Source organism: Phragmites australis, chromosome 18 (assembly GCF_958298935.1).
Source record: "Phragmites australis chromosome 18, lpPhrAust1.1, whole genome shotgun sequence".
Taxonomy (NCBI): domain Eukaryota; kingdom Viridiplantae; phylum Streptophyta; class Magnoliopsida; order Poales; family Poaceae; genus Phragmites; species Phragmites australis.
In genome coordinates this window covers 20328780-20353461 of record NC_084938.1, presented here as the reverse complement: position 1 = coordinate 20353461, position 24682 = coordinate 20328780, and the positions used below count along the sequence as shown (strand labels likewise).

The following is a 24682-nucleotide window of genomic DNA, read 5'->3' as shown; positions in this document are numbered from 1 at the left end:
GTCTGTGCAAAAGTGCTCAGAAGAGAGTGCTCGGGGTTGCTCGTGGCAGCCCCCGAGCACTCGGTTCCCCGGAGGATCATGCGTGAATACTCGGGAGAGAGTCCTCGGGGAGGTAACCAGTACCCCCGAGCACTCGGTACCCCGAAGACAAAGATAGACATTCCCAAGAGAGAGTGCTCGGGGAGGTGAACGGTACCCCCGAGCACTCGATTCCCCGATGACCCAGAGAGGCCCCCAAGGGGCCCACAGATGAGGTGTCTGCCCGTCAGAGGTCCAAGGCCGCATTAAATGAGCGCGCGTGGCCTGACATATCCAACTGCTCCCGCCGCAGCGTCAGTTCCTGCCATGCTTTTGCAGAGGGGCGTGGGGCTATTAATTGCACGAGTCCCGTCCCGTATCATCTGGTGTATCTCGGGATAACGTTGCCAGGATCAAGGCGTTCCGCCTGCCGCCCTGCTGTGGCAGAGGAACAAGACAGGACGGGCACGCTGGGTGGCTCTGTGGCTGCTCGGTGGGCCCTCTCAACGGCGCCCGTTGCCAGGGCGTCCACAGTGACAAGTGACCGGATGCGCGCCGTGTTTTTCGACCGCCCCAGTCTCTTCGTCCAGAGGAAATGATGACGCCTTTCTCAGTCGTGGCGTCTTGGAACTTGTGCCCCTTCCTTCCCCGTTCGGGGTATGTCGCGGCCGGCGAGTGCATAAAAGGGTCGGCGCACAGGGAGAAAAAGAGAGAGATCAACAAGCCCAAGCAGTCGACCGTGCCGCAACCAACGAAGAAGAGACCCTAAGCATCGAGCACAGAAGCACCGAGAACAAAAACCGTAGTCCCTGCCCAAGAGCAAGGGGCTTCAAGCTCTTAGTTAGACACAATATTCTTGTAACCAGCTACATCCTTGAGGGATCCCCCTCAGGATAGTTATTGCATCCATACAGGAGTAGGGTATTACGCCCCCGTACGGCCCGAACCTGTCTACACTCCAGTGCATTTACTTCCCTTTGCACTAGGTCGATCATCCCCCACCATCGGCCGTTGCATTTACTTCCACTTCCATTTATTTCTCCGACGAACTTATCCAGGATCATCCCCGCGGCCGAATCTCTAAAAAGGGGTCTCTCGGGATCCCTGCGACAGGAGTTAATCCTCTGACAGCTGGCGCGCCAGGTAGGGTGAAACATCCCTGAATCTGTTCATTTGTTTTCTTCCGCAGGAAAAAATGGCCGGTGGACACCGTCTCCAGCGTTCCGGCTCCACTTCCAGTGAGGAAATGCTGCCCGACGTCCAGGAGGCCCCAATCGCTGCTGCGTCCCGGCAGCAGCCGCTATCTGCATGCGCGGCTTTCCCCTCCCAAGGGGACCAGGGCGCTGGGCCCAGCAGGGCCGCCGCCACCGCCGCCGGTGCACCGTCCGACCCCCAGCAGGTGGTCGAAACCCCGACCGCCAGGTCCGCCTCTGGACAGCGCCGGGTGCCTCTGCGGCGTAGGCTCGCCTTCGGTGAGGCTGGCCCCGGAAGTGCGCTACTTGCGGCGCACGCTCTCCTCAGGCAACCGCCTGTCCAGGCAACGCCGAACACTCCGGAAGGCCGCTGGATCCAAGACATCACCGCCCTGGTCGGCACTGCTCGCCGCCAGGTCCTGGCCGGGAGTTCTTGCGCGACCACCCAGCGTGGCGCTGCCAGAACTGGCTCATCAACGGGCAACGTTCGCACGGGCCGGGGGGGCTCCAGGCGGAGCGCCACCCCCCTGGCCGCGTCCGAAGCCCAGGACCTCCGCTTGCGCCTTAACGAGCGGAGGGGCCACGAAGATGCGCGTGTCACCCTCGAGCGCCAGCGGGAAACCCGGCAGGAGGCCGAGGCAGAGGATCAGGCTTCCTCTTTCCCGGCCCACGATCGCCAGAAATCCTTGGCTCGCTGACATTCACCGCCAAGGACTGCCACCCGCGCCACGGGGTACGACACCGGTTGCCGTGCCTTCACCACTGAGCTCCGTCGGGTCAAATGGCCCTCCAAGTTCCGCCCTGAGCTGCCGGAGAAGTACGATGGGTCCATCGACTCCGTCGAGTTCCTCCAGATCTACACTACGGCCGTCTAAGCGGCCGGGGGCAGTGAAAAGGTGATGGCAAATTATTTCCATATTGCCTTGAGGGGCTCTGCCCGTTCTTGGCTCATGAACTTACCCCCAGGATCTATTAGCTCCTGGGATGACCTCTGCCACCAGTTTGTGGCTAATTTTCAGGGCACATTCACGCGCCCCAGTTTGGAGTGCGACCTCCACGCCGTCAAGCAACAGGAGGGGGAGACGCTGCGGCGCTTTATTCAGCGCTTTAGCCAGGTCCGCAACACCATCCCGCGGATAGCCCCCCACGCTGTCATCGTCGCCTTCCAGCAGGGGGTCCGCGATGAGCGGATGCTTGAAAAGCTAGGTACGCACGAAATCGAAACCACTGCGGAGCCCTTCGCACTGGCCAATAAGTGCACCAAGGCGGCGGAGGCCCGGGCGTGGCATTCTCCGCGCCCCACCGCCGACCAGCCAAGTTCTTCCCGTTTCGACAGGCGGGAAAAGAAGAAGAGAAGAAAGCGCGAAGCCGCTCCTGTCGAACCGGCCCAGGGCCCCGCCCGTAGGCCGGCCCAAGAGCCCGACCGCTGGCAAGAACGCCGGGCAGCCGCCGACAAACGGCCCACACCCGCAATGGCCCCGGCCAGGGCCCGTCCTCGGGCCCTGGCCCCTGCGAGGGCCCCGGCACCAGCTAGGGCACCGGCTCCCGCAAGAGCCCCGGCACCCGGCCGGGCTCCCGCTCCAGCGAGGGCCCCCGCTCCCGCGGGGCCCGAGCCAGGCAAATGGTGCCTCATACACCAGAGCAGATGGCACGATCTCACGGAGTGTCGTACGGTCAAAGGTCTCATCGAGCAACGCCAGAGGGAGCGCGACGAGTCCCGCAGGGGAGGCGATGCTGAGGCCGCCCCCGGCAACACCGAGCTCGGCTTCCAGGAGCCCGAGCATACCGTCGCCTTCATCGACAGAGGCGCCTACACACCTTCCTCGCGCCGTGGCATCAAGGTCATGCGGCGCGAGGTGTGCTCGACAACCCCGAGCGAGGAGGCCGCCAGGCCCCTGAGGTGGTCGGACGCCCCGATCACGTTCAGCATGGCCGATCACCCCGCGAGTACTGCAGCCGTGGGGTGACTACCCCTGGTAGTGTCCCCCACCATCTGCAATGTCAAGGTCGGCAGAGTGCTGATCGATGGGGGTGCAGGCCTCAACCTCCTATCCAAGGAGGCCTTCAAAAAGTTGCAGGTGCCCTCTCGGCGCCTAAAGCCGTCACTTCCATTCTGCGGAGTAACGCCCAGGCACTGCCTGCCTCTCGGGCAGGTCGAGCTACCCGTGACCTTCGGGAGTCGGGACAACTTCCGCACGGAGAACGTCCTCTTCGACGTCACGGAGCTCCCCCTCCCCTACAACGCCATCCTCGGGCGCCCGGCGCTCGCCAAATTCATGATGGCCGCCCATTATGCGTATCTCACGGTTAAGATGCCGGGCCCAGCAAGCCCCATCTCCATGACTGCCGACTCTGGCGGCGCCGTTTCCTGCGCCGAACAGTCGTACATGGCTTTGGTCTCAGCCCAGGCCGAAGTCGAAGGCTGCACAGGGGGCCCGGGACCCTCTTCATCCAAACCCCGACTCGCCACCGACGCCTCTGTTCCTACGAAGGAGGTCGTGGTGGGCGAAGGCGCTTCCCAGGTCGTCCGAATCGGCGGTGACCTGGGCAGCAAATAGGAAAGCGCGCTCGTCACCTTCCTCCGGGCTAACGCAGACGTGTTTGCATGGCAACCGTCCGACATGCCCGGGATCCCCAGGGAGGTGATCGAGCATCACTTGGCGGTGTGCCCGAACGCCCGCCCGGTGAAGCAGAAGGTCCGGCGGCAGGCGCCTGAGCGCCAGGAGTTCATCCGGGAGCAGGTCAGCAAGCTCCTTGGCACCGGATTTATCCGAGAGGTCCTCCACCCCGACTGGCTGGCAAATCCAATCATTGTCCCGAAGGCCAACGGCAAGCTCCGCATGTGTGTGGACTACACCGACCTAAATAAGGCTTGCCCTAAATATCCTTTTCCCTTGCCCCGCATTGATCAAATTGTAGATGCAACTACGGGATGCGATCTTTTATGTTTTTTAGATGTAAACTCTGGATATCACCAGATCCGCATGGCTGTTGAGGACGAAGAAAAAACTGCTTTTACCACCCCGGTGGGGACTTACTATTATATGTCAATGCCTTTTGGTTTGGCAATGCTGGGTCCTCTTTCCAGCGCGCCATTCGCATTACCCTTGATTCACAGGTTGGCTGCAACGTCGAGTCCTACATCGACGATCTCGTGGTCAAGTCCCGAGACCGCGCCACCCTGCTCGAGGACCTTGCCGAGACTTTCAACAGTCTTCGCACCACCCGCCTCAAGCTCAACCCCGAGAAGTGTGTCTTCGAGGTGCCGGCGGGCAAACTCCTCGGTTTCTTGGTTTCCGACCGAGGAATCGAGGCCAATCCAGAGAAGATCCGGGCCATCGAGCAGATGCGACCCCCGGCTCGACTCAAAGAGGTCCAGCGTCTCGCCGGCTGCATGGCGGCCCTCGGGCGCTTCATCTCCAAGCTCGGGGAGCGAGGGCTCCCCCTCTTCAAGCTTCTGAAAAAGACCGGTCATTTCGACTAGACGCCAGAGGCTGAGCAGGCCTTCCGCGATCTGAAGAAGTACCTCACCTCACCACCCGTGCTGGTAGCTCCCTCCGAAGGTGAGCCCCTACTGCTCTACGTATCGGCCACTCCTCAAGTCGTAAGCATGGTGTTGGTGGTGGAGCGCGACGAGTGTGCGAGGCCAGGTGCTGGGTCCCAGCTCCCGGCCGCCCCCGGGCACTCCCCAGTCCTCGCGGCTCCCCCCGAGTAGGGGGTCGAGCCCGAGTATTTGGCTCCCCCCGAGCAGGGGGTCGAGCCCGAGCACTTGGCTCCCCCTGAGCAAGGGGTCGAGTCTGAGCACTCTGCTCCTCCCGACCAGGGAGTCGAGCCCGGGCACCCAGCCAGCCCCGACCACGCCGCCGAGCCTGGGGGCTATAACAGCCCCTCAGGTGAAGCCGCCGCCCGGGCCCGCCGGGTACAACGACCGGTGTACTTCATCAGTGAAGTCCTCCGGGAGGCCAAAGTAAGGTATCCCCAGGCTCAGAAGCTGCTCTACGCCGTGCTCATCGCTTCCCGGAAGCTGCGCCATTACTTTCAAGCGCACAAGGTCTCGGTGGTTACCACGTATCCGCTGGGACCCATCCTCCGGAACCGAGAAGGCACCGGGCGAGTTGTCAAGTGGGCGGTGGAGCTGGCGGAGTTCGACCTGCACTTTGTCAGTCGCCAGGCGATCAAAAGTCAGGCGCTCTCTGACTTCGTGGCAGAGTGGACACCCGTCCCCGAGGTCATCCCAGAAGAGATTTCTGCGTATCCCGGGCACGACGCGCCCGGATACTGGGTCATGCACTTCGACGGTTCCCTCATGCTGAAAGGCGCGGGGGCCGGAGTGGTTCTCACCTCCCCAACGGGTGAAGAACTCCGGTACGTTGTGCAGCTGCAGTTCCGCGCATCCAACAACATGGCGGAATATGAAGGTCTCATCGCCAGCCTCCGAGCTGCGGTGGGGCTCGGGATTCGTCGCCTCCTGGTCAAGGGAGACTCCCAGCTGGTGGTCAACCAGGTGTCCAAAGAGTACCAGTGCACGGATCCTCAAATGGTGGTGTACGTGGCAGCAGTAAGGAAGCTGGAGAGGCGCTTCGATGGCCTTGAGTTGCGGTACATCCCTCGCCGCGACAACGCTCTGGCCGACGAGCTCAACCGCCTGGCCTCCTCCCGTGCGCGCATCCCTACCAGAGTCTTTGAAGAAAGACTCACACGGCCTTCCGTCCTGCCTGCCGAACAGGACAAAGGGGAAACCTCGAACTCAATTCAGGGGACCCCGGCGGTGCCCTCAGTGGGAAGCCCCGTCAGGGTGCCGCCGTCCGGTGAGTGTGCTGCACTTGCCGAATGTTCTCAAGATGCCTCGTGGATGTCCGACATCCGGGGGTACTTGAAGGAAAAGTCCCTTCCCGAGGATGAGGCGTCTACCGAAAGAGTTGTTCGGCAGTCCAAACACTATGCCATAGTAGATGGGGATCTCTACCGGCGTAGCACAGGAGGCGTCCTCCTGAAATGCATCTCCCGGGCAGAAGGCGGCGAGCTTCTCGCTGAGGTCCACGAGGGCAAGTGCGGTGGCCATTCATCGTTCCGCACGCTGGTCGGGAAGGCCTTCCGGCAAGGTTTCTACTGGCCTACGGCTCTCTAGGATGCTTCCGAGCTGGTTTGGCGCTGCAGGGCGTGCCAGTTCCACGCAAAGCAGATTCACCAGCCAGCTCAGGCTCTTCACACCATCGCCCTGTCATGGCCTTTCGCGGTCTGGGGGTTGGACATTCTGGGTCCTTTCCCCCGGGCAATCGGGGGCTATGAGTACCTCTACGTCGCCATCGACAAGTTCACCAAGTGGCCGGAGGCAGTCCCAGTCATCAAGGTGACCAAGAACACGTCGCTCCAGTTTATCCGCGGCATCACCAGTCGCTTCGGTGTCCCGAACCGGATCATCACCGACAACGGCACCCAGTTCACGAGTGCCCTGTTCGGGGACTACTGCGAAGACCTCGGCATCAAGCTCTGCTTCGCCTCCGTCGCTCATCCTCAGAGTAACGGGCAAGTCGAGTGCGCCAATGCGGAGATACTGAAGGGCCTCAAAACCTGGACCTATGACGTGCTCGCAAGGCACGGGAAGGGATGGGTGGACGAGCTGCCCGCCGTGCTATGGGCTAATCGGACCACGCCAAGCCGCGCCACCGGGGAGACTCCATTCTTCTTAGTGTACGGCGCTGAGGTGGTCCTCCCCTCTGAGCTCACTCTAGGCTCCCCTCGGGTGCACACATATTCTGAGGGTGAGCAAGAGCAGCAAAGGCGTGACAACGTCGACTACCTGGAAGAGCGTCGGTGGCGTGCCGCCGTCCGAGCGGCTCGGTACCAGCAAACCCGCGAGAAGGTTCTTTCAGGCTGGCGGCAGAAGACGGGCGACCGCTTCCCAACCCGTGGAACATCGAGCACCTGCGCAGGTTCTACCCGTAGATGGCCATGCTCGCGGCTCAGGTCAACCAGGCCGGGGGCTTCACTCCCGCCCCAGGTTAACCGAGGGCTACCAATAGCTGGGTAAGTCACCCAACCTTGTAAAATTTGTCAATTCAGTGTAAATGTTAATATACAATCGTATGGCAATTTCGCTTTTCTGGGTTTCGTATGTTAATCTGTCTGGTGAGGTGCTCGGTTGTGTGAGAAAAGTTCGCTCTCTCTTTTTCCCCGCTGATAATAGAATCCCGATGGGTATGCGCGCGGGCAGCTGCCGCTGACTTACGTCCGATGTGGTAGGCTGTGGTGTTCGGTGTCCTGGCTGATCTCCGGGCACTACCGAGTCCCTGGGTGCTCTGGGTAATCCTATCGGTCGAGCCGCTCGAGTAGTCCGGAGCTTAGGCCCCAGGGGCGGGCTGTCGGTGCTCGGTCTAGTCTGTCATACCCTGGCGCCACCGAACCATAGGACCTCTGGGTTATGCCTCTGCCTCCTCTTGTCCGTCGATCTGGGTATTCGAGAGGTCTCGGGTCGAAAACGAGGGCAGTCTATAACAAGTACCGCACTAACAGAGCGCACCAAGCAAAGAAATTCCCTATTCTCTCTTAAGTCACAGGTCGACAATCAAAGCAAAAGCAGCTCGACCACGAGGGCCTCGATGCCCAGGTCGCTGCTCGGCCCCAAGGGTCCTCGGGTGGTCCTACCGCTTGGGCATGAGTGGTCGAGATCACCCGACCCCGGGCTCCTCGCGTGCCCCTTGACGCTAGGGCGCCCTGGCTGAAGGAACCAAGCCCCCGGGCACCTCAAGCTCGGAGCGCACGTTCCTCCTAGATCGGCCGGCCGAAGGGCCGACGGCTGTCCAGTGAGTGATTAAATTTAGATGAATTTGTGTTCAATAGTATTTTGTTCCCGAGTCATCCTCGGGGGCCCTCGTATTCTAATCTGCCCGGTGAGATGATCTCCTCGCGCACAAAACCCTACCGTGTGTCTACTTTTTCCTAGAACGACAGAACGGTCCGTAGAAAGGTGTACCGTACGTGCGGTAATGTCCGATCGAAGTCCTTCGTGGTGGTCGTGGTGTTCGGTCCGCTTTTAAGGGCCCCGAGCACTACCGAGTCCCTGGGTGCCTTGCGTAATCCTATCGCTCGAGCCACTCGAGTAGTCCGGAGCCTAGGCCTCAGGGGCGGGCTGTCGGTGCTCGGTTCGGTCCGTCTTAAGCCCGGGCACCACCGAACCATGGGGACTCTTGGTCGCATTCCCGCCCGTGCATGTCTCCGGTCTGCTGACTGAGTGGTCGCAAGGTGAAAAAGTGTTCACCGGTCATGGTGTGTTCCGTGCAGGATCGATCCATCTCCCGAGCAAGGAAGTTCGTGTCTTTGTCTCTTGACTTAGTCGATGCGGACTCGCGAGGGCTCGGGGGCTCGCGCCAAGAAAGACGATCGGGACGACTTCGTTCTCGGGGATGGAAAGGTCGGGAACGGTCCAACTGAGTACTCCCCGGGGCTTCAAGGCAAAACATCAGAAGAAACGCTAAGTACTCAAGAACACTGGAGTTGCGAGCCCAAAGAAAAGCATCCATTATATTCACAAGGGGAATACAAGCATTTCTAAGGGATCACTCCCATATTTACATACAGCCAAGATAAAAATAAAAGAAGAGGAAACTACTACAAAAGCCTAATCGAAGGCAGAGTCGGCGTCGGAGTTGTCTTGGCCATCCCCGGGGGCTGGCAGCGGCGGCACTTCTCGCCTGAAGCCGGCCGCCACCTCGGCAGCAGTGCTCCGAACCGCTTCCCGGGCGGCCTCTCCCTCGGCTTCGACTACTCCTTCCCGCGCTGGCTCCAGCAGGAAGTTCGAGTCTCTGCTCCGGTAGCAGGCCAGGACATGCTCGGCCACCGCTTGGGCCAAGCTGCGTCCTTCCCGGGCGACAAGTTCCTGGATGGCCCAAGGCAGCGCCTCGAGGCGCTCGCAGACGTGTTGAAGCCCCAGGACTTGTCGTCCGAGGCCATCGCTCTTCTCGTCCGCGACAAGTCGGCCAAGGCCGGCCCTCTCCACGGCCCACCGCATCCACTGGAGTACGTCCTCCAACATCTGCCGCAGGTTGACCCGCGAGACAAAGGCAGTCTCGAGCTTCTCCTTCGCGGCCCGAAGCTGCTCCTCGAGTCCCCGGCCCCCGGCCGCGCCAGAAGAGCCACCGTCGGTTGCAGGGACGCCGGCCTGCTTCGTCTGCGCCACCAGTTCAGACAAAACCCGCTCGCGGGCGGTCAGCTCTGCCTCGTGTTTGGCGTTCTCCTCCTCCCTGGTGGCAACGGCCGCCACCGCGGCGGCAACCTCCCCCTCCCGGCGGGTCAACGAGTCTTCCCGGGCGCCCAGCTCCGCCGCCGTGATCTCGTTGTCGACCTCCCGGATGGAGACATCCTCCTCCCACCGTCGGACATCTCCGTCAATTCTCTGGAGCTCATCTTTCCAACGTTGGAGGCTGGCGCGCGTCCGATCGGCCTCCACCCTCTCGACAGATTAGCTCAGCCCGGAGGTCCTCCGCCGCCTTCTCGCGGCCCGCGACCGCCTCCTCCCGTTCCTGCGCCTGCGCCTCCCTGGCAAGGGCCTCGGCAGCCTGCTGCCGTGACGCCTCAACCAGGCGGGCGGCGTCTTCTCGCTCCCGTGCAGCTTCTGCGCGGGCGGTCTTCAAAATCTCCCGCTACCGCGCGACCTCCACGCGGGTATCCTCCAAAAGCTTCTGCTCTCGTGCAGCCGCAGCGCGGGCCTCTGCCCGAGCGTTCGCAAGCTGCGCCCTCTCCAAATCCAGTCGGGCGCGCTCCGCTTCAAGCTGCCCCTCCTTCGCGTCCACCACCGCGTCCAGCCGCTCGACCGCCACCTGGACACCCTTAATCGTGGCCAGGAAGGGGTCGGCAGGCCGGCCGGGCGCCGGTGGAGCGCTGGTTTCCCCGCGATCCGCCTCCGGGGGGTTCGGGGTCCCCGAGGGTCGCCACACGATCATCCACCCCGGGCTCGGCACGCCCGGGGTAGGTTCGGCCGGTGCGGGGTGCTCGGGCGACGACCGCGTTCCCGCCTCGGCCGCCGCATCCGCCGGCCCCGGCAAGGCCACTGCTTCCGCCATCATCCGCCCTGGGCTCTGCATACCCAGGGTAGGTTCCACCGCGCTGAGGGTTCGGGCGACGGATGCGTCCCCACCTCAGCCGCCGCTTCCACCGTCCTCTCCTCGGCCGCCGCGTCCGCTGGCTCCCCCGCTATCGCCGCGTCCGCCTGCCTCGGCTCTGCCGGCTGGCTTAGCTCGGGCGCTGGCACCAGCGCCGGTGTTCCTTCGCCCTTGGCGGCGCCCATGGGTGGCCTGCAGGAGGCAGGCGAAGGTCAAAACCGAAGTTTAGTTCGGGCGGAGAGCGCCCAAGAAAAAGCGAAAAATGAAACTTACGCGGTCGTAGTTCCCCGGTACTGCCATTTGGCCGCCGGGAGCCTGAACTCTGGGCCCGGCGGTGCCGGCCCGGAATCCTCCCGTCTCCTCTTCCGCCGGGGGCTCGGCGGGGCCGCCGCGCGGTCTCCAGGCGCCGAGTCAGGCCCCATCCTCACGAGGCGCGGCTCCAAGGCCGGGAACGCCGCCGCCGCCGATGGCGACGGCGGGGACTCCGGCACGGGGATGTAGATTCGGGGGCGCTTCCCCTGGTCTCCCGGCGCCACCGTCACTGCGCTGTCGGCGGTGCCCTCTTCTCCGGTGCGGCGGCTGCTTCCCGCAGTGGCTCTACCCTGGCTTGCGGCTCGCTGCACGCGGCGCCCGGGCCACCAGCCCGCACCGGGCTGCTCGCAGCCTCCTCGCTGGCCACCTCGTCCAACCCAGGGAGCTCGGGAGCCTCGGGGCTCCGGCTCCTCGACCGGTCGATGAGCCCCTGGGCGTCGAACTCCGGCAGCTTCGCCAAGATCACCGCGCGCTCGGGGTTAGCGCAGAGCGCCATCTCCGACCACGGGAGCACCGCCCGGCTCGTGTCCTCCACGCCGGTCACCACTCGGGTCATGCCCCTCAGCTCCGCTGGGCCCAGATCCCAGCTTGCGCCGATTTGGGTCCGGGTGATATCTTCGGGCCCGGTGTAGAGCCAGCACGGCCGGGCCCGCTCCCGCAGGGGCGCCAGGTGACGGCGCAAGAAGTCCGCCACCACGATTACCGAGGTCAGCCCAGAGTCGCGCAGGAATCTGATGCGCTCGAACACCGGCTTCAACCTCGCGTCCTCCGGCGGCGGCACCTCCCACGTCGACTTCTGGGGCTCCGCCGCTACTTCCGGTAGAGCGAGACGATCATGGGGGTCGACGTTGACGAAGAACCAGTCCCGCCGCCACTCCTCCCATTTGCTGCGTAACACCTGGGGGATGTACTGCTCCCCCAAGCCGTCTCGCAGCCGAAGATTGCAGCACCCCGCGACGTCCGCCGTGGAGTACCCCCTCTTCTTCCCAGCGACCGCAGGACGAAGAAGTGTCGGAGAAGCATCACCGAAGGCGCCACCCCCACGAACATCTCGCACAGATGCGCGAACACCGCCAGCGCTACGACGGAGTTGGGGCTCAGGTGCACCAACTGGATGCCGTAGGTGTCGAGGACTTGGAGGAAGAACGTTGAGAACGGCGGCACCAGTCCCGCCGCCACGAAAGACATGAACAAGACGATGCGCCCAGGAATGGTCGTCGCCGGCGGGAAGTTCGCCGGTGTCACCATCGAGGCTCCCTGCTGGCCCTCGGGGACCAGCAGCTTCCTAATCTTATCCGCCACCTCTTCATTCTTCAAACGAGACTCCGGCAGCACACTATCCGGAGTCCTGTCACGGCGGCTTCCTCCGGCTCTCGGCATCTCGACGGGAGGGGAGGTTGTCTGGCAGTGGAGAGGAAGGAGGAGAAGCGCTCTGATCGCCTAAAGGAGTTCTAAGGGCTCCAGAGCACGAAGGAAACGAGAGCAAGATCGCAAGATAGCGTAAAGAGGGGGGGCGGATCGATCCCCTCCCCCTTTTATATCTCAGAGGATTCAAACGTTTCCTGCCAACGGTGCACTCGGCGGGACGGTTTCCTCGGTCGACGCAACTGCCAGGCGAATCTCCCGCTGGTCGTGCGGCGTCAGCGGCTGCCAGGCGTATTTTGCTCGATCTGCGCGGCAGCCGCGCGTGACGCCCGTACCGTTGTCATGCCCTTCGGGAGTTGTGTGGACGCGCGTCCGCTTGTCTCCCCGCTGAGCCGTACCAGAGGCCCGGGTCTAAAGGGCCACCTCTTGAAAGCCTGCCATGTGGCGTCCATGCCAGCCTCGGCCTCGTTCGCGACGAAGGGCCCATCCGCAGTCTCCGTGCCATCACCTGCCAATTGGCCCGGGGGCTACTGTCAGTGTATCAGGAACCGGGGGTCCCTGAGTCCCGAGGCCAGGCCAGCCGTCCTTCACCTGTCATCATCCCGCGAGGTCCCTCCTGCGGGATGAGGAAAATCTAAGTTCCGGGAGAAGGTGCTCGGGGCCACAGTCTCTGGTCCCCGAGCACCCCAGTTCCCCGATGACCCGTAGAGTCCAAGTACCGGGAAGAAAGTGCTCGAGGAGGTGCCCGCTCATCCCCGAGCACCCTAGTCCCCCGACGATCAGAAGAGCTAAGTTTCGGGAGAGAGTACTCGGGGACCGCACGCAGCAGTCCCAGAGCGCACGGTTCCCCGAGGGCCAGCGTGAGAATGCTCGGGAGCGAGTGCTCGGGGCTGCGCGTGGTGGCCCCCGGGCTCTCGGTTCCCCGAAGGGTCTGTGCAAAAGTGCTCGGGAGAGAGTGCTCGGGGTTGCTCATGGCAGCCCCCGAGCACTCGGTTCCCCGGAGGATCATGCGCGAATACTCGGGAGAGAGTCCTCGGGGAGGTAACCAGTACCCCCGAGCACCCGGTACCCCGAAGACAAAGATAGGCATTCCCAAGAGAGAGTGCTCGGGGAGGTGAACGGTACCCTCGAGCACTCGGTTCCCCGACGACCCAGAGAGGCCCCCAAGGGGCCCACAGATGAGGTGTCCGCCCGTCAGAGGTCCAAGGCCGCATTAAATGAGCGCGCGTGACCTGACATATCCAACTGCTCCCGCTGCAGCGTCAGTTCCTGCCATGCTTTGGCAGAGGGGCGTGGGGCTATTAATTGCACGGGTGCCGTCCCGTATCATTCGGTGTATCTCGGGATAACGTTGCTAGGATCAAGGTGTTCCGCCTGCCGCCCTGCCGTGCCAGAGGAACAAGACAGGGCGGGCACGCCGGGTGGCTCTGTGGCTGCTCGGTGGGCCCTCTCAACGGCGCCCGTTGCCAGGGCGTCCACAGTGACAAGTGACCGGACGCGCGCCATGTTTTTCGACCACCCCAGTCACTTCGCCCAGAGGAAATGATGATGCCTTTCTCAGTCGTGGCGTCTTGGAACTTGTGCCCCTTCCTTCCCGTTCGGGGTATGTCGCGGCCGGCGAGTGCATAAAAGGGTCGGCGCACAGGGAGAAAAAGAGAGAGATCAACAAGCCCAAGCAGTCGACCGTGCCGCAACCAACGAAGAAGAGACCGTAAGCATTAAGCACAGAAGCACCGAGAACAAAAACCGTAGTCCTTGCCCAAGAGCAAGGGGCTTCAAGCTCTTAGTTAGACACAATATTCTTGTAACCAGCTACATCCTTGAGGGATCCCCCTCAGGATAGTTATTGCATCCATACAGGAGTAGGGTAGTACGCCCCCGTGCGGTCCGAACCTGTCTAAACTCCGGTGCATTTACTTCCCTTTGCACTAGGTCGATCATCCCCCACCACCGGCCGTTGCATTTACTTCCACTTCCATTTATTTCTCCGACGAACTTATTCAGGATCATCCTCCCGGCCGAATCTCTAAAAAGGGGTCTCTCGGGATCCCTGCGACAGGAGTTAATCCTCCGACAGTGTACCAATCATCGACCGGGTTGAACAAGTGTGCGATGGGTGCGCGCTGGGCAAGCACCATTGTGCGCCGTTTCCCCGGGCGACAAGCTACCGCGCCGAGGATCGATTGGAGCTCCTGCACGTCGATCTGTGTGGACAGATCTCTCCACCAACACCCGGGGGAAAATGCTACTTCATGCTGGTGGTGGACGACGCAAGCCAACTCATGTGGGCCGAGCTGCAGACTACCAAGGATGAAGCACTAGATAAGTTCAAGAGGATCGTGGCCGCGGCGCAGAACGAGATTGGTGGGCGGCTCAAGGCACTGCGAACTGATCGTGGTGGCGAGTTCAACTCCGGCAGCTTCACGGCGTACTGCAATGAGCTCGGCATCAAGCATTTCACCACTGCTCCCTACACTCCGCAACAAAACAGCGTCGTTGAACGCTGAAATCAAACGGTGGTTGAGATGGCCCGCTGTTTGCTGAAGGGGATGAATGTTCTGGCTGAATTCTGGGGCGAGGCGGTGATGACCGCGGTGTACATTTTGAACAGGTCACCGTCAAGAAGCTTGGAGGGCCAAACCCCGTACGAGAGGTGGTACAAGCGCAAGCCCAGCGTGAGACACCTGCGCACATTCGGCTGTGTGGCATTCGTCAAGCGCCTTGGACCGGGAGTCACCAAACTCTCAGACCGATCTGTACGCGGCGTATTCATTGGCTACGAGCCAGAGAGCAAAGCCTATCGCGTGTACGATCCAGTGGAGAAGAAGCTGCTGGTGAGCCGCGACGTAATCTTCGACGAGAAGAGAGCATGGGACTGGCAAAGTGGTGATTGCAGGGATGACAGCGCGAACGACACGTTCGTCATCGAGCTCACGACCACTGTTAGTCATCCGACAATGGGCTCCGGAGCTGACGCAGTGAGCACCGGCACCGGGGGTCTGCAGCAGCCTTCAGAAGCATCGTCGTCGGTTTCTCCACTCGTGTCGAGTGACAGCCAGGTGGTGTCAACCCCGGCGCCACCACCGGAGGCCACGCCACCAGCCGTTGTTCAGTGGGCGACTCCGCCCACCACTGGCAACGTGGACTCGGATGGCGTCGTGCTTCGGTTCCGCACATTGACAAACATGCTGGACACCACGAACGAGGTGCTCGACTTCGAATACAGCGGGCTGTGCCTGCTGGCCGCTGATGAACCAAGCAGCGTCGAGCAAGCGCTGAAGGAGACGTGCTGGCACCGTGCCATGGAAGCCGAGATGGAGTCCATCCTAGAGAACAAGACTTGGGTGCTGGAAGATTTGCCTCGCGGCCACAAAGGAATAGGGCTCAAATGGGTTTACAAGGTTAAGAAAGATCCTGCCGGGAATATAATCAAGTACAAAGCTCGATTGGTCACCAAGGGATATGCTCAGCGTCAAGGGGTGGACTACGATGAAGTATTTGCACCAGTGGCGAGATTGGAGACAGTGCGAGTTCTGCTCGCCCTCGCTGCACATGGTGGCTGGCAGGTACACCACATGGATGTAAAATTCGCATTCTTGAATGGTGATTTGGCGGAGGAAGTGTATGTCCAGCAAGAACCCGGGTTCATCGACATCAAGCACCCCGGCAAGGTTCTCAGGCTCAAGAAGGCACTGTATGGCCTCAAGCAGGCACCGAGAGCTTGGAATGCAAGGCTCGATCAAGAGTTGGTGAGACTTGGATTCACCAGAAACACACTAGAGCATGGGGTCTACAGAAGAGGTGATCATCATTCCCTCCTCCTTGTAGGCGTATACGTTGATGACTTGGTTATCTGTGGGCCGAATAAAGAGTCAATCAACAAGTTCAAGCTTCAGATGATGAACAGCTTCAGGATGAGTGACTTAGGGCTGCTCGGCTACTACTTGGGAATTGAAGTCAAACAAACTGTAGAAGGGATCACCTTGTGTCAGAGTGCGTATGCAGCAAAAATTGTTGAACTATGTCGTATGAACGGATGCAACACCACTGATACTCCCATGGAGCAGCGACTGAAGGTTAGCAAAAGATCAAGTGCTGCAGCTGTTGATGAAACCCAGTACCACAGTATCATTGGGAGCCTCAGGTACCTTGTCAATACTCGACCAGACATTGCACATGCCGTGGGTGTTGCAAGCCGGTTTATGGAAACTCCAACTCTTGAGCATTGGGCGCTGGTGAAGAGGATTGTGAGATATGTGGCTGGAACATTGCAGTATGGGTGTTTCTACAAGAAAGCACAAGGAGATAAGCAGGAGCTGCTGGGATATAGTGACAGTGACCTGGCCGGTGATGTCGATGATCGCAAGAGCACGACTGGAGTGGTGTTCTTCCTTGGTTCGAGTCTGATTACCTGGGCATCACAGAAGCAGAAAGTGGTAGCATTGTCATCATGTGAGTCTGAATATATAGCAGCAGCAACAGCAGCCTGTCAAGGCGTTTGGTTGAGCCGGCTTCTGAGCAAGCTGGAGGTGATCAAATTCAGAAGTTCAAACTAATGGTGGATAACAAGTCTGCCATAGAACTTAGTAAGAATCCAGTGCACCATGATCGCAGTAAGCACATTGATACTCGCTTTCACTATATTCGTGAGTGCATCGAAGAAGGAAGGGTGTACGTTGATCATGTTGGGACTGAAGACCAGCTTGCAGATATTCTCACAAAAGCACTGGGGAGACTGAAGTTCGTTGAGATGCGTCAACAGCTGGGCATGGTTCAGGTGCAACAAGATTAAAGGGGTGATTTGTTGTGTTAATCTAGTTGCATTAGCTATAGTTAGTATGCATAGCATGTTTCCCTTCCTGTACCCGGGTTGTACGTGGTCAGAGTCGTGCATGTCCACGGTGTGGCCCGAGTCATTTGCTTTTTGTTTGCGCCACGACGTGTGCGGCAGTACGTTGCGGGCGTCGCCAAGAGAAACGGGCGCGTTGCGCACTGCTCGCGGTGTGGCGTGAACGCCGGGTGAGAGGCCTGTGTATCCGGAATAAAAGCATCAATGAAAAACAGAAACGCTGCAACGTCTTGCAGTAAGAAAAAACTCCACGTGTTCGTGTGCGTGCGTTGAGCTAGTGCGGGTGGTCACCGGCCGGTGATCATCGGTGTCTGTGTCGGGGGGGCTCCATCAAATGCCAGCGTGGAGATGCCAAACTCCATGATGACGACGCGCTTGCTAGGCGCCGTGGCCTGCGTCTCCTCACCCACCCAGTAGAGTGTCCCGTCGACGAGCGCAGTCGGCATGTCGGTCACCGGCATTTGGGGTTGAGGTGGGGGGGGGGGGGGTTCCCGACGCAGGTCCAGGCATCTGTTTCGCTTATCTTGAGCATGCACGCCAGAGTGCCGCAGAGGTGGCCGATCTCAACCGCGAGTCCGCGACATGCTCTCCCGTGGAGCGGTCGAAACCAAAAACGAAACAACGTAAAAATGCACCTTCTCGTCTTTCTTGCCTGCGCTACCGCCACCGTAGCAGCCGAGGACGGTGATGAACCGAGGGACGAGGGCTGTGAACGTCGCGTGCCAGAAGATGTGCAACAGCGATGCGATAATCCAGCGACCACTCACGGCCGGTACCATCACAGTCCCTTAGGACCCAGACATTCAGAGAGTTTCCACCGTGCCCCCAATGTCGACGGAGGTCATGGACCATGCACAGCCAGCCTTGGAGCTCAGCTAAGTGAAAAGGGACCGCCGGAAAGTTCTCCTCCAACCATACCTCACCCTCCCCGATGTTGACCGAAGGTGCACTGACGAAGTCGAAGCTCTCGTTGGTTGCAGAGAAGCGGAGGATAGCACCCTGGCTTTGGCCCAGCCGAACGCCGAAGTAGGTAGAGTAGATCAGCGGCTGTCAATCTGCAGGGCTTCAGGCTTAACGCAATGCACATGTTTCAGCTGTTTCCTCCTGTCTGCAATGATACGATGACTATAAATTTTAATACAAATGAATGGTCATGATAAGCCCATAGGCATTGAGGAATTTCGCGTCCATAAAATATACCACATGTATAGATAACAAGAAATCGTGAACCGCTCCGACCGAGCAGTGCCAATGCAATCAATCTTCTGTTTGCGCTCTCTGTTCTCCCTCGAGATCGATCAGCCTCCATCTTCTTGTCCACGTTCTGGCAGACAGGGTAGGGCTCATAGCCAAACAGCGCGTTTAGTACCTGCGCTGCGCACACAAGAACCAGGACGAGCTGACTACTCCGTGGCAATTCCAAGTTCTACTCCGCAGCTCTCTGTTAGATTTACACAGGTTTTGAAGTATAATATTGTGTAAATTTGTATTCTTGAAGCGAATCCTAGACGGAAATCTTGCAAAAGAGCCATCCCACGTCAGCAACCAACCCTCATCCGTTGGATCTCCCCGCGGGACAATGCAGGCCGTCAGATGGTCGCCATATCCTCCCACGCAACATTTGTATCCAGGCCCTTTCAGAAGAGCCGAATCGCGAAATAATACAATCAGGGCCCTCCGCTGCCACAGCCGCGTCGCGCGAGGGTAGATAAGCTTCCCCGCGCGCGCACGCTTCACCGTGGCCACCGCGTATCGCCTCCGGGTGGATGGGCTTGCTCGCGCCTCGCCTCCACCCATCCCCCTCGCCGAAACACTCCTCCTCTCCCTTCCCCTCCCCCTCCTCCTCGTCGTCGTCCTCAAGCGGTGCACGGCGTCGCCCTCACCCGAATCGGGCTCGCCGAGGTGCGCTACCCTCCCTCCCCTCACTCTTCTCCCTCGCCAAGGTGCAGCGTCGCCTATATCTGAGCGCCGCCAGCCGCCATTGCTACCCATGGCCGGATCAAGCTCCTCACCCGAATCGGCGAAGTTTCCACTGGCATCGGGCTCGCGGAGACGGAGGCGAGGGTGCTGGAGCAGCCAACGGCGTGGGGGCAGCCTGGGAGATGGTGCTTCTCGCGGGGCCGCTCTTGGCAACGGTCCTCATGGGGCTCCTGCTAGGCTGGGCCTTACGCTTGCACTGGGCAGCCGGACATGTCGCCACCGCCGATGGCCGCGAACGCGCCCAGCTCTCCGTCCGTCCTTCGTAGCGCTAGAATTACGGAGGGCCCAGCTCCCCGTCCGCCTCCGTGCCCCTCTCAGCTACGCCTGCTGTGGCACCAGCGCGACGGCGACGCAGAAGCAGGAGGAGGACGCCGTGCAAGGGTATGTACGCTCGCAAGCTATTCAGAGAAATGCTTGAATGATTCTTGGTGTGGATTTGTGGTCAAGGCATCCGTTGGTGAATTCGGCCATCGCGACTCAAGTGAGATCTGGTGACCGGTAGCGCGCCTCTTGTAACTAGCCCGTTCCCTAGCATCTCTACCCCAGCGAGGTGCAAGCACGGTAACCGAACTCCGGCAGTAACAAAGAATTCGTAGTTATTGTGGTAACCCGTCGGAAATTTAAAAATAATCGGATAAAATTTATTTGGTAAAATTTAAAATTTAAGGGGAAAATCGTGATTTTAGCGGTTTTTACGATTTATCGAGCGGTTTTCTTGAATTTTCCGTATTGTAAGTAACCGCTCGGCTTTCTCGGTAACCGCTCGATTTTCTTGATTTTTCGAGCGGTTTTCTCGATTCTCAATGAAGTCCAACGAAAACAAAAAAACTATCTTAATCTTGTAAAATCAATAACTAATTCATCTGAACTTCAAATCAAGTGAAACAAATTTTGTTGGTTTCCTTGTAACATGATCTACATGATAAAAGTTTCTGTGAGAAATTGTATTTGTTAAACCAAGTTAAATACATAGTTACTCTTTGCTAATCCAAAAATCATGAAACTAATTTTGTTAGCCTTCTTACATGATCCTATGTCTTTTAAAAATACATTAACTCATGAATTAGTTATTGTAACATGCAAGATTGTGTAAATGTGTTGCGACTAGATTAATTCATAACTGACTCATCACACCTCAAAATTAGTGAAACCACATTTATTAGTTTATTTATAATATTATTTACGTAGGAAAAATAATAGTAGACATAGAGAAATTAATAAAACTCTAAATAAAGTCAAATCAATTTTAAAGATCCTTTTAAGATACGTTTTACATAAAAAAAAAATGTGTTTACATGTTAACCTTTTCTTTAACATGAGTTAATAACTGAGCCGTACGCTTCAATTTTTTATTTTTTTCAAACTTCCTCCCTATAGAATATGATGCAAATGACATTATTTTGAAAAAAAAATTTCACAAAAGGTCTTAGAATTGTGTCTAGTTTTTTTAAAGATTTTTCTGATTTTTTTATTTTTTTGAATTTTTTGAATTCAAATTCAGTTACCGTTCGGTTTCTGAAACCGAACCGGACAGAGAAGGTCGGTTATAGCGATTTTTGCTCAGTTACCGTAGGTTTTTTTAACCCTGGGTGCAAGCAGCTGCGGGGTGTCTGCGCGGGGCAGCGTTGTTGATAAAGCTGCTGCGAGGGATGAGCGAGGCCCGTCTGTAGGGGCCTCTGCCAAATCCTGTCAGCAAACTGAAAGGCCCGAGAGCTATCCCAGGAAGGAGCGATGTCTTCATCGAATGCACAGATGGTGGGTCCAACTTCGGCTAGATCATGCTCCCGTTCGTGTGCAGGAACCTGTGCGGTAGGATAAGGACAAGTTGTTTGCACAAAGCAAGAAGGTGTAAGAAAGGATGTTGAATGTGCATTTGGTGTCTTGCACGCTTGTTTTTTTATTTTGTGTCGACCAGCATGTGATCTTGAGAAAATCATGCTAGCTTGCACAATTCTACACAACATGATAGCCGAAGTTGATAAAGAAGAGGCGGCCAACACTCCGTGATTTGAACTTGAATGAGACCCCTAGCACATTGGTCGTTCAAGATCCAAAAAATACCTAATGAAGATATGCCTGTATTTACGAAAGTACAAGAGAAACGTTCCAAGATTTGAGATCGTCCAACTTATATGCAGCTTAAAAAGGGTTTGGTTGAGCATATTTGACAAAACTTTGGACAAAATTAAAATATTACGATCACTTTGAATGATGTTACTTTGTAACTTATATCTTTGGATGATGTTACTTCGTAATATATCTCATTTGATATGAACGTTAGAAATTAATATTTTTTTCTTATCATATCTCTTTGTCAATGCGTAGTTTTAATTGAAAGAGATGCACCGGTATGGAACAGTAAAAAATCAACTCGCTTCTACACGTATCAGTTATCTAGTTTTTGCTTCTACAATAAAAAAAAAAGCAACACAAATGGCCACATGAACCAAATGAATGTTTTGATCACACTACATGCAAGAATTAATTGTTTTATGATACCTAAGAAATAACACATATATACTATGCATTGCAAGTTTGTTTCTTAACCCATATATATACTCTTTAGATATAAGTAAGATATAAAGTATTGGGAGGGGCATCATCTCTACTCATCTTAGCCCCATAGGTTATATAGGTTCTAGTATTGAAATACGTTCGCAGCGATTCCAAAAAAATATATATTTGCAGCAATTCCTATAAAAGAAATATCTTCGTAGCCATTTTTCAAGAATATACGCGAACTCCAATTAGTGGGAGTTCCGATCCCGCCAACTTTGACCATCAAGAAACAGTTGGGATCCGGCCGATTTGTTTGCGTGCAGCTGAAAACGAGCCAGAAAGACTACAACGATGGGTAAAACAGATACATAGCCATCGTCTTAGGATCAGCATGCATCGCAGAGATTGAAGTCCACGAAAAGATGACCCTGAGACGCCATGTGGTCCTCGAATGTCCTATTCTTGGACGATGATTTTTGAGGTCGCAGACCATCCCCTGGTTGGTTTGATAAGATTTCAGTAGTGAATCTCTCGCGTGTTGTTCCCTGGATGGTGGTGGAGAGGAAGATGCAGCAAGGGCCGCCAACCGAGCACCGGAGGATCCTCCGATTCGTGGTCTTCCTAGCCGTCTCCCTCCTGGCCTTCTCCTGCTGGGCTCTTATCAACTCCAGAATCGACGAAGCCATGCCCGAATCGGTCGTCTTGATGGCAAACGCCGACAAGGCACAGGTTCTCACCGGGGAGGATGGCAGCCACCCCGCCGACGACCCAACGTCGAGCCCGACGGCCCTGCCGGCGAGCGGTAACACGACGGCGGACGCGGTGAAGATGAGCGATCCGGTGACCCGGCAGCCGCAGGTAGCAGGAGGAGGAGTGGAACGGAGCGAGAGGTGCGACGCGGACAGCGCGGCGCTCAGGGTGTACGTGTACGACCTTCCGCCCGAGTTCCACTTCGGTATGCTTGGGTGGGACGGGAAGGGGAGGGAGGCGTGGCCCGACGTCCGCGACGCCGGCGCCGTGCCGCACTACCCCGGCGGGCTCAACCTGCAGCACAGCGTGGCGTACTGGCTCACACTGGACATCCTGTCCTCCGCCCTGCCAGACCAGGGCCATGACCAGCCCTGCATCGCCATCAGGGTGACGAACGCGAGCCTCGCCGACGTCTTCTTCGTGCCGTTCTTCGTGTCACTGAGCTACAACCGCCACTCCAAGCTCCGCCGGGGGGAGAGGGTCAGCAAGAACAGGATCCTGCAGGCCGAGCTCGTCAAGTATCTGATGAGGCAGGAGGAGTGGAGGCGGTGGGGCGGCAAGAACCACCTCATCGTGCCGCACCACCCCAACAGCATGATGGAGGCCAGGAAGAGGCTCAGCGCCGCCATGTTCGTGCTGTCGGACTTCGGGAGGTACTCGCCGGACGTCGCCAATCTCAAGAAGGACATCATTGCGCCGTACAAGCACGTCGTCCGCTCCCTCGGCGACGACGACTCGCCGGCGTTCGAGCAGCGCCCTGTCTTGGCATACTTCCAAGGGGCCATCCATAGGAAAGATGTAAGCCGGCTTCGCAGTTCGCACTACATATCTATCACGCCCTTTGATATGTATTCGTGAGTAAAGATAAAAAAAATCGGAAGCTTTTGAACGAATTGGTTTGAGTTTCAGGGCGGGAAGGTTCGTCAGAAGCTGTATCAGCTCCTCAAGGACGAGCAAGATGTCCACTTCACCTACGGCAGCGTCCGGCAGAACGGCATCCGGCGCGCCACCGCAGGGATGTCCTCATCGAAGTTCTGCCTCAACATAGCCGGCGACACGCCGTCCTCGAACCGCCTCTTCGACGCCATCGTCAGCCACTGCGTCCCCGTCATCATCAGCGACGACATCGAGCTCCCCTTCGAGGACGTGCTGGACTACTCGGAGTTCTGCGTGTTTGTGCGCGCCGCGGACGCCGCGAAGAAGAGTTTCCTGCTGCGCCTGCTCCGGGGCATAACGCGCGACGAGTGGACCAAAATGTGGAGAAGATTGAAGGAGGTGGCGCACCACTTCGAGTACCAGTACCCTTCGCGGCCGGACGACGCCGTGCAGATGATCTGGGGGGCAGTCGCCCGGAAGATGCACTCTGTGAAACTGCAACTTCACAAGCGTGGCAGGTTTCAGAGGACAGGTTCTGAATCTTGAAGGCCTATGGAGAGATGGAGGTTCAGAGCTGGATTGCAGTCTGAACTCTGAACCCAAGTGAAACTGGCAAGTTCCATCAGGTGATCGATAAACTTTCTGTGTCCATTTTGCAATATACGTTGCAACTAGGGGCCTTGTGCAGATGATTTTTGGCTGACTAAAAGGTAGTCTCAGGTGAATAATTGTCGATCTTGTGATTTTGACGTGATGTTGCACATCACAGAAAGAAATAGCGATTTGAGATTTGGGACCATGTTCTATGAGTTTTGACATAGAAGACGCCAATACGCTTTGTAAACAGAGTTGATAAATTCCAGTCAATGTTAGCCGCTGTCGACAAAAACGAACCGTGCTTTTGCAATTTATTTAACTGAACTGGAACAGAATCAGTACTAAAAAAAAATGGTGCGTCGTTGCCGCGCCTGTTAGTCCTCAATGAGACACCCTTCGTGGTCAGTTGCCATGCAGAGGTAGAGAATTTTTAAAATAATATTATTTTATTGAAAACTTATAAAAATAATAGTTAAATTCAAAATTACAAGAATATATACATGTTGGCACACAGAATACTAATAAGGGACATGTCGGTATTTCACATGCCGATAGCCTACGTGGCACTAGGTTCGAGGGCCTGTCGGCACGCGGAATGCTAACCAAAAGTTTATTGCTATTTCGTGTGCCGATATGCATCCGGGTACACACTGATAAGGGTGTCGTGGTAGCGGATAGCCGACAGGGTTGTCAGCAAACGGAATGCTACCGACAAGTCTATCGGCATAGCCCGACATCTATCTTTTTTAATTGTTTTTTATTAATAATTAGGAGAATATAATGTATTTATTGAAATATTTTTATTAATGATTAGAAGATATCATGTATTTAATGAGACACTGCCAGAACTCAATATGGATCCAATAAAAGAAGTTAAAAGAGTTGTCCAAACGGTATCACAGAGTGGTCCATTTTTTGCTAATATTGATTCGATGTAATTTTATCGATATTTCTTTATTTAGTTGATGTAAAATTGTATGAGTAGTTTTTTTTAGTGAAGTAGCATTGAGAGGATACAAAATCTAAATTTTTAAATAATAGCAGTTGTAAAGCACAATTATCATAGTACCCAGAATAGAGGTTCATATGCTAGTAAACATTACATGAGATATTGGGTTTATCGTCTGTGCACGAATGGACCATAA

At 57.1% G+C, this 24682-nt stretch overlaps 1 protein-coding gene across 1 annotated transcript; it reads left to right on the top strand.

Moving 5' to 3' along the window:
* Positions 1-18478: 18478 nt before the first annotated feature.
* Positions 18479-23833, top strand: LOC133899285 (probable arabinosyltransferase ARAD1). The gene is made up of 3 exons (XM_062340264.1): positions 18479-19196; positions 20415-22862; positions 22974-23833. Exons 2-3 carry the CDS (start codon positions 21864-21866, stop codon positions 23484-23486), a joined length of 1512 nt encoding a protein of 503 aa, XP_062196248.1. The 5' UTR covers positions 18479-19196; positions 20415-21863; the 3' UTR covers positions 23487-23833.
* Positions 23834-24682: the final 849 nt, after the last annotated feature.